This window comes from Grosmannia clavigera, assembly GCF_000143105.1.
Source record: "Grosmannia clavigera kw1407 unplaced genomic scaffold GCSC_142, whole genome shotgun sequence".
NCBI lineage: Eukaryota > Fungi > Ascomycota > Sordariomycetes > Ophiostomatales > Ophiostomataceae > Leptographium > Leptographium clavigerum.
This window is the reverse complement of record NW_014040799.1, coordinates 115,340-128,345: the sequence shown is the minus strand read 5'-3', so window position 1 is coordinate 128,345 and position 13,006 is coordinate 115,340. Positions and strand designations below refer to the sequence as shown.

The 13,006-nt window shown below is 52.4% G+C and overlaps 1 protein-coding gene across 1 annotated transcript; it reads right to left on the bottom strand.

The window, feature by feature from the left end:
• Positions 1-9,058: 9,058 nt before the first annotated feature.
• CMQ_5405 (asparaginyl-tRNA synthetase) lies at positions 9,059-10,952 on the bottom strand (the record flags this gene model as incomplete). The annotated part of the gene is made up of 3 exons (XM_014317362.1): positions 9,059-10,246; positions 10,326-10,443; positions 10,537-10,952. The coding sequence occupies 3 exons, from the start codon at positions 10,950-10,952 to the stop codon at positions 9,059-9,061; spliced, it is 1,722 nt and encodes a 573-aa protein (XP_014172837.1).
• Between the last annotated feature and the right edge of the window lie 2,054 nt (positions 10,953-13,006).

Below are 13,006 nucleotides of genomic sequence, written 5' to 3'. Positions count from 1 at the left end.
AATGAGAAACAGGAGGAAGAGAGCTGACGAAGGATAGCCTAGGCAAGGTTCGATGAATGTCGTTGCCGGATAGGGCAGGGAGAGACGAATATAGTTCGACTAGCTATTTCATTTCTTTTTCTGCATTTTCGCTTCCCTTCTTCCCTTTTTCCCTTTTCCCTGCTCTGGTTGTGCTCCGTTGACGTCTTTACCCTGGGCTTGGCAGACTTGGTAGAGGGCAGATGCGATAGCAGGGAGTGGAGGCCGTTCTTGGTTGTACTTTGTATCTGACTCCTCTTTTTCTTTTCCTTTTTTTCTTCTCTCTTCTTTGGTGTCTCTCGTGCTTCGTGGAAAAGCGGCAAGAAGTGGGACAATCTTGGCAAGTTGTGGTGTGGATGTATAACAATGGTTGTTTTCTGATACCGACGTCGTAAGTGCACAGCACTCCGTTTGCCGCTGGGGGGTGATAACCTGTGAAATAACGGGCGATTTTGGGGGGTTGCGGCGTTCGACTGGCAAACATTAAACAATCTCGTAGTAGATATCTGACAAGCCACGCGTAATTGTGGTTCTCCTGTCTCTATACCGTAAGCGCCAGGCTTATTTTGCGGTTGCTTCGTACTTTGTAGGCCTATGGTCTCTTTGTGGGGAGTGAGAAAAATAGAAAGGGCGTGTGAAAGACAGAGTGGAAGGGGCGTGCCGAAGAAGGACCCACACTCTCATCATTAAAAAAATGCTGCCAAAAAAGGTTTGCTCCCCACTATACAGCAGGCTAGCGAGCCGCTATAACGGTGGGCCTACTGGAAGAGTATGAGCAACTATTAAGTACGCACACGAGTACGAGAAGGACACTCCGTACTCCGTACATACTACGGAGTATGTTGCCAAGTATCTGTACGACGTACACAGCTCGACGTAGGCTCCGCAAGGTTGTGCTTCTTATGCACCCCCCAATCTGCCAAGCAATGGCCAAGGCTGCGCATCGCAGGAGGGGAAAATTATGCCTATCGCACCGAAATGAACGAGTCAGACAGAGCTGTCTTCAGATGGCTGACAGTGTGAGGCTACGCTCACGGATCAGACGGGAAGAAAAGCTAGCGGGTTGCGTAAGATGCAAGTAAGCTTCTTTGCTTGCTATGATAATGCACGGGCAGGCCTATATGTGGTGAGAGCATGCACAGGTATGACAGGGCTCCTACATGCGAGTACGGAGAAGTAATACTCCGTATGTACGGAGTATGGAGTGGAATTATGACCGGTATCAAGCCGGCTATCTTGCTGCTCCGAACAGACGCCGTGTTTAACATGAGACGTAAGAGATAATGTTAACCGTCCCCAAGAGACGGCGTTCTTGGGGACAGATATGTTCCGGACATGTCCTACTAACCTGTACGATGGAGACTAGGCCCTGATCTGCAGTGATTTTGGGAAAAACACGGGCGATGCCAATGCCATAGTATGTAATGCCATGACAATGCCTGGTCAAGGCAAACATTTCTCGTATTTAACGCTGTTTTCAACAGGTACTCATACTATGTAGAAACTGACAGAGTACTTCCGTGTTACGGCCGGAAGCCACGGACTTACTTTTAATAATTTTACGAGTAATACCCCACGAACTCGTATGCATGTACACGAGTACTCGCACCAGCAAATGGATTAATTAGACTATTCGCACTGCTCTAATTTGCCTGCCTGTACTCCAAACTCCGTACGTACTATGTACGCAGCCCAGCTCCACAAGGGCCAGGCTGCTGGGGTCAACTTGGCGAGCTGCCTGCTTTCGGCCTCTTGCCATAGTTGTGTGGACCTAGCAAATTTCAAGCTTAATTTTTCCGAAGAGGGTCCCAGCAATCGACCGCTTGCCGATGATGGTTGCGTGGCCCCCTATTGGGGGGGGGGGTCTTTTCATTTGGCTCCATTTTTACTTTTCAGTGCCAATATTTCCAAAGATACATACGTCGTAGTAGATGCGAGCCTGCCCGGATCGCTGTCCTCTACTCCGTATGAAGTATACAATTATAAGGTAGATAATATACTATTTTGTTTTGCAGTCCACTGTTGTGTCTTACCTCTGCTCCATTTGTTCAGGGAAATGGCGCCATTAATAATCCACCCCAAGATCATCCTTCATCCTTCGGCTATCTTGGGAGAATTTCCAATATCTGAGTCAACCTGTGCACGATTTATGTCTACTTCCCCTTGTGCTACTTCTTTGTCTCCTTTCTTTTTTTCCTTTTCTCGTGGTTTACGGCATAGACGAGATGAACAGGGCACTCGTATTCCCGGCATGCTTTGTCCAGCCCTAACGGGTCCGTAACCATGGTCAAAGATGACAGTCGTTCCGTATTCCTGCTTCGTAATGCTTATGTGGACACCACCCACCGAAGACGGGCTAACCAGAAGTGGAGAGTGCACACCAATTTTTGCATGAGCGCAAAATTGGTCAGTGGCACAAGACTTTGCACGCCCAGCGGACCGAGCAGGTTGAATGTAAGTTATGTATAGAGATAGTGTATTAGAGCCAATCCTCGCACACCCATACGAGCGCGACACCGATGCTTCGATATTGCAGAGTTTTCTCATCATATTATAGGGAGATATACAGACCTCCGAGTTTTGTCGCAACCGTGTGCATTGCTAATCAGAATCGTATTCGCAAGATATGCCAACATTCTCGGTTATGTTCTGTAATCGTATGCCGGCTTGCACGAACATGCCGGCCTCTCATTCTGAAACATTTATCCCTGGCTATCATAAGGAGTATTAATATTTTGTATTGTACGGAGTATTTCCCAGAGGGCAGGCTTGGCAAGCGCAACTGAAGCGGTGCTGTTGCAACAACCTACACCCTTCCTACAAAAACCGTGCTGCTTCTTGTAGACAACGTCGTACTCCGAAGAGTTTCAGTGCCGGCATTATTTAGACTTTTGTGGGGTCGCGTAAAGAATAGCAAAGAAGGGGTGCGATACCCAAGCGTCCTCGAATTTTAGCCTCATACCAGCCACAGCCGGTCAAAGCATGTGCGAATTTCTATCTTACTATCCGTATGTGCAATGTCTTACTACGTAGCTACTCCGTATGCGACAACACCGCTCAACTCTGCTTGCACCACTGGTGGGACAGTACCTTTACAAGTACCGAGGAGGTTGATCTTAGCTCTCTTGGGAAACAACGAGTTGACCACAGACAGAATGCTGATCTCAGGTGAGCGTCAAGCAAGTTTGTGGAATTGTTACGCGTCAGATACATACCTCCAATCTGCATACATAGCAAAAGCTTTATCCACGCCTAATTAAGTACATACCGCAGGAATGGGTCTCGTCTGTTGTGAGATACATACTTGTTTAAGGGAGACAGCGGTTATTACTTATTTATACGATGGGCATCACCGGTAAAGACAGCGCAAGGCTTTACTGTCCGAGTACGTGTGCATAATGGGAGTAACCATTTTCCGCTACACTTTTTTAGCACGGCATTCCCACGTTGTGCTACTGTATTACGTCCACTTATTAGTAGCAAGCTCAGCGGCACCGATCCTATTTTGGCATCTTCCGCTAGCTGGACCCTATTTTGAAATTAAGATACCTCTTTTACGCCAAATATTTACAGCCACAACGCATACGTAATATACGTTCATTAGCAAACAATTAACTCATCCCAATAGAAAGAATGCTCGCCGGCTGAACTTTTGTGGGGAACGCAGAAGATATACACGGAGAAAATCGTACGGAGTAAGAACGAATCATTGTGGTGTCTATACTCCGTACATACTCTGTACGGAGTTCTCGGTTGTTCGATTTCTCATTGCTACGATGTGTGCTTCAGACTGTCATGATACATGCATTTTGGTGGTATACGATAGTAGGAGCCCAACCCTGGGCGCAGGCCGGGTAAAGCGCATATTTACAAGCCCATTTGCCAGTGTCTAGAGCAGTAGGCGACATCTTGCATGTGCTCATGTAATATACTCAATTCGCCCATATTTCCTGCTCCTCGCGGCAAGCTCACGTATCTTACGAGTACAGAGGACTCGTGCTAGGAAGACGAGTGACATTATGGGGCAATTCTACTTTTCTGAGGGCCACACCAAAAATATCTACGCCGTATGGGGCAAGATAATTTCCGTCGGGTATTACAGAGTCCGAGCTCCTTCGTCCTGTTTCTGTTTTTGTTTCTTGTGGGGGGGGGGGGGCGGGGGGCACCAGATACATCTCTTCCTGAGGGTGGCAAGTACGGAGTACAGCATACGGAGGAAAGTACTCCGTACTACTACGTACTTCTGCCTGTCTGACAAAAAACGAAGAAGGTCGGCGATAGGCGGGTGGAAGCTTGAAACACTTACACGAGGACACATGCATGAACAATGAAACGGTTGGCAGCAGCGTGACACAAGCGACCTGCTTCTTCGTGCGTAAGCTTTGCATCACGCTTCGGTGCCCAAACCTTCTCGTCTCTTGTGCGCCTGCTTGTGCGCCTGTGATCTAAAACATTCAGAGAAGACAGGACGACAATGAGATATGGAAGAGAGACGGCGGGACGAGTTTTCGCCTCTTACGGGAGGCCATAAGCCGTTGATCCACCACATAACGTCCAGTCTAGATCGTAGCGTGCCGCTATGTACGAGCAAGTACGAAGTACGGAGTATAGCACGCAAAATAAGAACCAAGTCTATATCTTAATACCAGCGAAACCAATATGCGGCCGAGCCGTCTTTTTGGTCAATGCTAAGATGTCTCTTTGTATCAGTCCCAAGAAATAAAGAGGGATTGTTTTGAGAAGAAACATTGATGTTAGAGGCTGGCTGGGTTAATGACAATGGTATCTTACGAGTACTCGTAAGCCCTTCTTTTGGGAACGCAAGATGCGTGCTTCTACGAGCAGGGAAGAGGTGATACGGGAGAAGTGATTCGTAAGAACAAAAGGCCGAGCGCAATCGAGCACGAATCAATACTCGTACGAGTACGGAGTACTGGTGCCCGTTGTGTGTGTGGTGGAGTAGGTACGAGGTAATCTACGACGTAATGCACACACCCTTTTCTGATTATTGTTGCAACCTTCTTGATCGGCCGACGCCCTCCTGACCCTTGCACACCCCCTTCACAGTCCCGAGCCATGCCCAACACTGCTTAAGCTTAATTCGCTGGGACGCAGACAAGCCTGCTCTAGCGGGCTAGGGTTTAGCGGGAACAGACAACAAGAAGAGAGAGAGGAGAGAGGGAGGGCCTACGACGTACATATGAACAAGGAAGCGATTGGCCCCCAACAAATAGCGGTCGCTCAGTATGGGCACTACCACGGTTAGTATCACTCGGCGCAAGCGAGGCTGTGGTCTTCTAGACCTTGCACGAGTTCGGTTTCGTATAATGGTTTAAAGCGTGGGTGACTTGTTGCATCATGCTTCTTCGCCATGAATGATTTTCCAGAAGACGAGTATAAGTGCTCCTTCCGTACGGAGTATATGTGCCCAGCAAGAGGGAAAAGGGGTGCAGGTTGAGACAAGAACTTGAGGGAGGAGAGTGATACTCCGTACACGGATCACATGTCGACAGTGCATACGACGTACTCCGTACGGATATATGTAGTCGTATACATGCATATATAGCCACAGCCATGTGCGTATAAGCATACACCACGTATATATCGCCCTTTTTACAGAGTACATGCTTCCTTTTTCTACATAGCATCTGTACTCCGTACTCGTGTACTCGTACGAAAAAAAGTGTTCCCACTTATGCAATAATTCGTATGCTCGGCAGTTACGGGCGGCATTGCACGCCTATCCGAAGTACTCGTACGTCGTACACCGAATAGCCGATCGTCCCAGCCTAAAACCGATCATCATATTTCCGTCTGCAACTCTCGTTCCCACCGCAGCATTCGGACAGTCGCAAAGGCGAGGCTTGCGACTCCTTTTAGAGGATTATCCTTTCATTTTGCCTCTTACTCCTAACCACGCAAGCTCTTTCTTGGCTTCACCATCTTCTACATCCTAGCAGCGTAAATTTACACCCCGTCTCCACTAGTAGCCCCCCTTCTTAAACTTCGGACCCACGCGACCTCTACGAGCTGACGCGGCCTCTTCATTTTAGCGGACGGTGGATAAGGTGCAAAGGGTCGTGGCTCTCCCGCTAGTCGGGTGGAGAGGCAAAAAGGTAGAAAGACATGAATATTGTCACTGGTATCTTACGAGTATCTTAAAGTATCTTAACTACTCGTTATTGCCGTATGTGCCGTCCGTTTCGTTGCAAGATCGGCAGAATAGTGGCAACCGACTGTAGCTTCGGCTGTTGGGAGAGCAGCCCGTATCTCGCCATATAGGGCGCACGTTGTATATGGGCAAAACAAAAAAGGCGCAGCCGACCAGTGTTCTCGACACTGCCGTTGTGTTGATCCTTCTTCCCTTGGCAGGCCAGACCAGATGCTCTGAGCCTGCTTTGTAGAGGCTACATGCGTAGAAGCGGCCAGAAACTTGGCAATCCTACTAGTGGCCAATCAAATTGTGCCCACCATCAAATACAGTTTCTGGGTGGCCCACAAATAACTCTCTTTTTCCTGATAACCTTTTTTTCCCTGCTACTGCGGGAGCATGTAAGATAGTAAGATACATACACGCTCACATCTTACGCCGTATGGGATTGTTACTATTGGGTGCCAGTCCCGTCTGGACAGATAAGTGGCCTGCATAATTGCCCGCCTCGGCTGGCGCTGCTTCTATCGTCAACAAAAATATATTTGCAGGGAGAGAATCGAGATGCTGGAAAAAGGATAAGCTAGAGTAACATGATGACAAATGCCAGAGCTACTCCGTACATGCCACCCGTACACATGACAGCTGGACTGATGTCTGATGATGCCTTTCTCCCTGTCTTACTACTATGAAGCATCCCAGGTGGAGCAACTGCTCGAAAAGGCATACGACGTATTGATAGCGGCGCCTTGGAGAAGCTCCGTACTCTGATGAAGAATGCCACGGGTAGAACCACGGGCGATGCAGTGTTGTTGACGACAAGACCACCGGGCTACGGAGCATACGGAGTACTATGTAAGATAATTACGACGTACGGAGTACTGTAGCCCGTAAATAGTGTTTTACGTAGTATCTTACCTGGCTCGCACGGGCTTTTTTAGTCTCTTTGGCTGTGAAGTCTCCCGTTTCCATGTAGTTCCCGGAGGCGCCACTTTAATTACACGAGCACTCGTACTCCGTACTCCGTACTCCGTACTCCGTAGAAGGAAGCTTGAGGCAATTATCAAGATAGGTCCTCCTTTGGCTCTGCATATCTGCAACTACGGAGTACGACGTACGTCGTAGGGACGCAGATCTGGCCATAAGAGTCACAAACATAAAGAGTCAATTAGGTGGCAGCTGCCGCTTCCTACAAGCACAAAGTTTTCTGGTGCGTTTTTTTGTTCTTCTCTTTTCTTTTCGGCGCCAAGGGTGAAGGCGACGCGTAATTGAATTATGTATCAACATCATGACAAGAAGACTAGGGCTGGGGGGTGAGGACCCCCCTGGGCCCCAGCCTTGAAGACGCGTGGCACTTATTTTTTATTTTATTTAGACTTTTGGATATAACCTACCGGCAGTACGACGTACCGAGCAGAAGTACGAGTAGGGGTGCGTATACGTGCGATAGTGGTCAATAGTGCATGTGTCCGGCCAGCGGTGATGAAAGGGTGGCGGGAGAGTTAAGCTCCTACGGACTAAAATACGCGTAATTGCAGAGGAACAGATGGGCTGGAAGAATGGAATGTTTTTACGTGTAAAATACGAGACGACAGTAAACAGGAGAGAATTGGCACATATAACGAAAGTCTACTCCGTACGAGTACGAATACTCGAGACAACAGCCTCTCTGGACTTGACAGATATTCCGTCGCAGTCCCGGGCCCCCTTTTCGGAGACGGGACCCCTTTGGAAAGTGGCCACGACATACGACGACATACGACGACGACGTCGTGTGCACGCGTAGCAGCAGACGAAATTTGACCCTGCATCCGCAACCGAGGGCCGTATATCCGACCGCCCCATGCTCCCCCCCCATTCAACTCATCCTCCCGAGAGCCGAGCTCTGGCTAACATGCTCCGTAGGAAAATACGAGGACGGATTACTCGTATCAGTGTCGATTTCTGATCTGACAGGACAGATCGTTGCCCACTTCATATGGAATGTACTCGTATGTACTCCGCACGTCGTATGTGATGAGGCCGATCACATAGTCATAGTCGCCACGAAGCCGGCCGAGAGCCAGATGCCATACATTCTTGTGTTCTCAGCAGAGCGGATCACGGCCCGATGTCCCCGTATTGCCCGGAACACAGCTGCCTCGCCAAGACGCGAGCGAACATCGCGTTTCGGTTGCATCTACCCCTTTCCTGTGCCGCATCTGCTAGCTGCTCCGGCCAGACAGGGCCGGCCATACGTCGTAAACCCGTTCTTGTTGCGTTACACAGGTTGGCGATAGCCCGAGGGGATAAGCGAAAAGATGGCCGAGACTGGCATCCCAACATCGCTTCGGCTGACGACCTGTCATCTGCAAGCCCGTTCTTATTGTGCATGTGTGCGTGCCTGTGTACCGAATACGAGAGCCTGTTTCCTGCGGCCTGAGATGCACGTCGCTAAAGACAATATTGCCCATGTCTCTGATTTTCTGTTTCTCCGTCGTGCAGGCCGACGCCGATGAGATAAGGCCCAATTCGGGCAACACACGAGTGTAGATGATCGGACGAGTCTGTAGAACAACCGATTGGGTGTCCTAGCATATATTTTGCAGGAGCACAAAGGTCATGCAAGAGCACGATGCAGTGTACCGTGGGATGCGGCACTGCAGCTTGCTGACTTCTCCAGCAGGCTCCCGGGAGGGCAACATTGTAATGAGGTCGCCTTTGGAGCCGGGGTGTCTTGTGTTGCTGTGTTCCTGTTGCACGGCCTCTCGTTTGTGTCATCGTCGTTCGGGTAATACTCTTCTTTTGCTCGTTCCAGTCAGCCTGGGGACAACTATCTCTGGCTGTCTCTCTCGCATTGTGTGTGTCCTTCTCTGTCTGCCCCCACCCCTTCACTCAGGGTCACTCGGCTTAGCAGTCGCACCGACCAAACCATCGGGGAAATGCGACCGTGTCACGGATTGTCTGTACGCCCGACAGGTAGCAGAGCAGACGGTCAAAGCCGACGCCGAACCCGCCATGGGGAGGACAGCCCCAGCGACGCAGATCAACGTACCAGTCTAGGTCGCTGCTGCTGCTTCCATCTTGGCCAGAAGGTGCACCGTCCTCGGCGACTTGCATCCCGCGCGAGCGCATGGCCGCGACCAGCTCGGGCAGGCGGTGTTCGCGCATAGAGCCGCCGGCAATTTCACAGAACTCGGGCACCAGCAGATCAAAACAATCCACGGTGGCGGCAGAGACGGGCTGCTGGCCGTCCGAGACAGCCGGGAGTTCCCCCGGCTCGCCGGCATTGTCCCTGCTCGGCAGCATGTAGAAGGCCTTGATGTCACGCGGGTAGTGGGTGACGAAGACGGGGGTTTGGCCGCCGCCGACAGCGTAGGCGAGATACTTTTCGTGCTCAGTCTGCAGGCCTGTGGCCCATGTGGGTGCAAAGTCAAAGCGCCCAGGCGCAGCGGCCAGGATGCGAAGGGCCTCGGCATAGGTGATGCGCGGCCAGCGATCCTGCTGCACGAGGCCCTGCCAGCGATGAGCCAGGTCGTCGGTGCTGCTGCCACCTGGACGGGCCAGCAGTTCGTCCGCCACACGGTTGCCCTGAACGTCAGCGGCGACGGCACGCAGCATGTCCTCGACCAGATCCATGACGCCGTCGAGCCGGTCGACAAAACAGACCTCGGCCTCCAGCATGTAAAACTCGCTCAGGTGACGCGGCGTGTCGCTCTCTTCGGCGCGGAAGGTCGGCGAGAGCGTCCACACGCTGCCGACGGCCTGTGCTAGCGCCTCTAGGTGCAGCTGGGTCGACACGGTCAGGTACTTTGGGCTGCGGAAGAAGTGCGCATCACCGCTCTTGGACGGGCTGTTGCTGCTGCTGCTGCTGCTGCTACTAGCAGACGACGCGGCTGACACGGTGAAGACTTCGCCGGCGCCCTCGCAGTCCGACGAGGTGATCAGCGGCGGGTGCGTCTGCACAAAATCGCGGCTGGTGAAGAACCGGTCCAGAGATGAGATGACGTTGGAGCGCAGCCGCAGCAGGGTCGAGTTAAACGGCACGCGGGGACGTAGATGTGGCAGTGTGCGGAGAAACTCGGGCGTCTGGTACTTCTTTTGGATAGGGAAAGTCTGTCCTGGTCAGTGGCCGAAAGGGAAAGAAAAGAGAGAACAGGAGGAGACAGCAACAGACCTTGGCGTCGGACGGTCCCAAGATGTCGACAGACCGGACGTGCAGCTCGTGGCTCTGGCCGACACCGGGTGAGGGCACCCATGAGCCCTTGAGACAAACTGCAGCTCCATTGGCAAGACTGAGAAAGAGTCATTGTGTTAGAACAGCAGCGAAGCAGAAATTCAAAGAACGGGCAACAGCTCAGGCTCAGAAGAGGGAAAGGCTCGCCCACCCATCAGCCAAGTCAGCAGGAACTACGGCCTGCAAAGGGGCCAGAGAAGACCCGTCGCCGAGGGTGACAAAGGTGTTTGACTTCATGGACCGTACCGAGCGAACGAAGCCGTTAACGGCGACGTCGGCAACGGGGTCAGCGGGCTTCCAGACGAGAAATCCGGCAACCGAAGTGGGAAGCAGCGACGAAGACGAAGGCAGAGGCGCTTGCAGGCCGTCATCAACTCGGCATGGCTGGCTCAGCGAGAAGGAGCGGTTGCTGTCTGGCACAGCTGAGAGCAAGCTGGCGATGCATGACCGTCTTTGTCGGTGGCCGACGGCGAGAGCATAAGCAGACACTCGGGTGTTGGCGGCGCCAACGGCCGCAGAGCCCAGAGACGAGCGTGTCCGCAGCAGGGGAAGAAGAGGGGCCCGCATGTTGGGCTCCCGGTGGTGATCGGCCGTAACGCTGGGCTTTCGGATGCATTGCAATTTACGCGAGATGTCGTCCTATATCTTTCTGCCGCGTCTGTCCGCCTTGGCTCGGTCAGCAGTATGCGCCGCTATAGAAGTAAGCCCCAGCAGGCGTCCTGCCAAAAAAAAAAAAAAAAACAAAACCGCCATCAGAAGAGACACTGGCCATGCCTGACGTGCCTTTCTTTTCTCTGTGTCATGACCGGTGCATCGTCCTGTCTTCAGCCGGAGAGGACGAGCCGGCCAGGATCTGATAATTAAACAGCGCCGGCCATAGCTGCTGGCTGGACTGTCATGACCTGACAGCCTTTCTGCGCGTTGCAGCCACGAGCAGATGCGACCGATTCCCCAACGCAAGCAAGGGTCAGGGTAGTATCACTTGCGCATGCAAGACCACAGCAGCGTCCAGAGGGGAACAACTCGTCTCTTCCGCCCTTCAAACAGCACCCAATCATCGGTCGAGAAGACCCACTTTTCCATATGTTGGGATCCGCCCGGGACGACCCGTTTCCTACGACGACGACGGCGATGCATCCTGGCAGAGGGCCACGGGCTACAGGGCAACGGGGCGGAGCGGCCGATCGGAGCGGACAGTCGCGGAAGAGGCGGGCGAGAAAGAGAGAAAGAGAGAGGAAAGAGAATGGCGAAAATGGTCATTTACCCTCCGGTCTGTGCGGACAGACCAAAAGACAGAAAGGGGGCAGGAAAGAGGGAGCGACTGTCGATCTGGACAGGATTGGGAGAACCACGAGTTGTCCGCTTTCCGGATGGTCATCCCAGCTGTGCTGCTGTGCCGTACACATCGTAGACCGCACACCGCTCGCACGGACAACTGCTGGGCCAACTTCTCTAGCCGCCCCCTCTCTTAGCCTCGACAAGGCCAGCTGAGCTCTGTCCCTGCGGGCCGAGACTGCAGCGAACAAGCATTCGTAACCCTGGCAGCCGCCCAAATGCACTTCGTCACCGCTCTCTCCGCCCTGCTTGCCCTGTTGGTGAGCCTCATATCCGCAGCCACACTGCGCTCGGCTGCCTCCGCTGCTGTACTATGTACGTCGTAGACCCGTTACGCTCGCTTGTACCACTGATCTGCCATGAGCAATGTCCACTCCCCTCACCCCCACACCCCCTCTCTCTCGTGCGCACAATCTGGTACCCGAGCTCTGGCTTGGCCCTTTTTTTCGTACTACGCCGTATGCATTTGAATATTGGCCTTCTCGCTTGCCGTTCGAAACATGTTCCCATATCCCGGGGAAGAGGGGACCAGGAGACTAGCTATAGAGTAGCCTACCGGCTGGCTTCATGTTCCTGTTTGCCTGCCTGCCGTCTTGCTGTCTTGCTGCCTGTCGCCTGTTTGCCCGTTGGTACGCCATCAGCTGCCGCTTCCACTGCAGTCGGCTGATCCAACAGAGATCCCCGAAACGTTGACTCATAGCTGTCTACATTTGGCGATATGTAGTGGTATGTGATCTTGCATCTCTGCGCACCAATGTGCCGACACACCGCATATTACGTCCGCTCCACAGAGTCCCCCGTTGGGCCGCCAAGCTTCGGCTTTTTGCCCTCTGCCCTCTCTGCCCTCTCTGCCCTCTCTGCCCTTTTGCTAGCGGCGATCACTTTTACCGTCCTTGCTGCAAGATGGTGGGGGGATCTGCTCGGGGAAAAGGGGAGCTGGCCAGCTGGATGGATGCCCGAACAAGTAGAGCTGGAAGCTATCTTACATACGTCGTAGTATGCAGCTGCCGCACACTAGAGGCTTCTCGGCAGCTTGGGCAATACCCCTGCAAAACTCGCAGCGTGCCGGCTGCCTGGGTGGGCTAGGATCTCTCTGGCTGGCGAGCCGGATTTCAATCAAGTGCCAATTTGGATAGAGACGCTTGGTCCAGGCAAACGAAACAAGCCCTTCCGTCGAATCTCGAACCGCCTGCCAAAGCATGCCCGCTTTTTTTCTCTAATTTACTGCTGTTAACGTGCGTTGCAAAGTTCCGTTCGCAATTGCTGCTACTGTTTGTCTCTTCAGC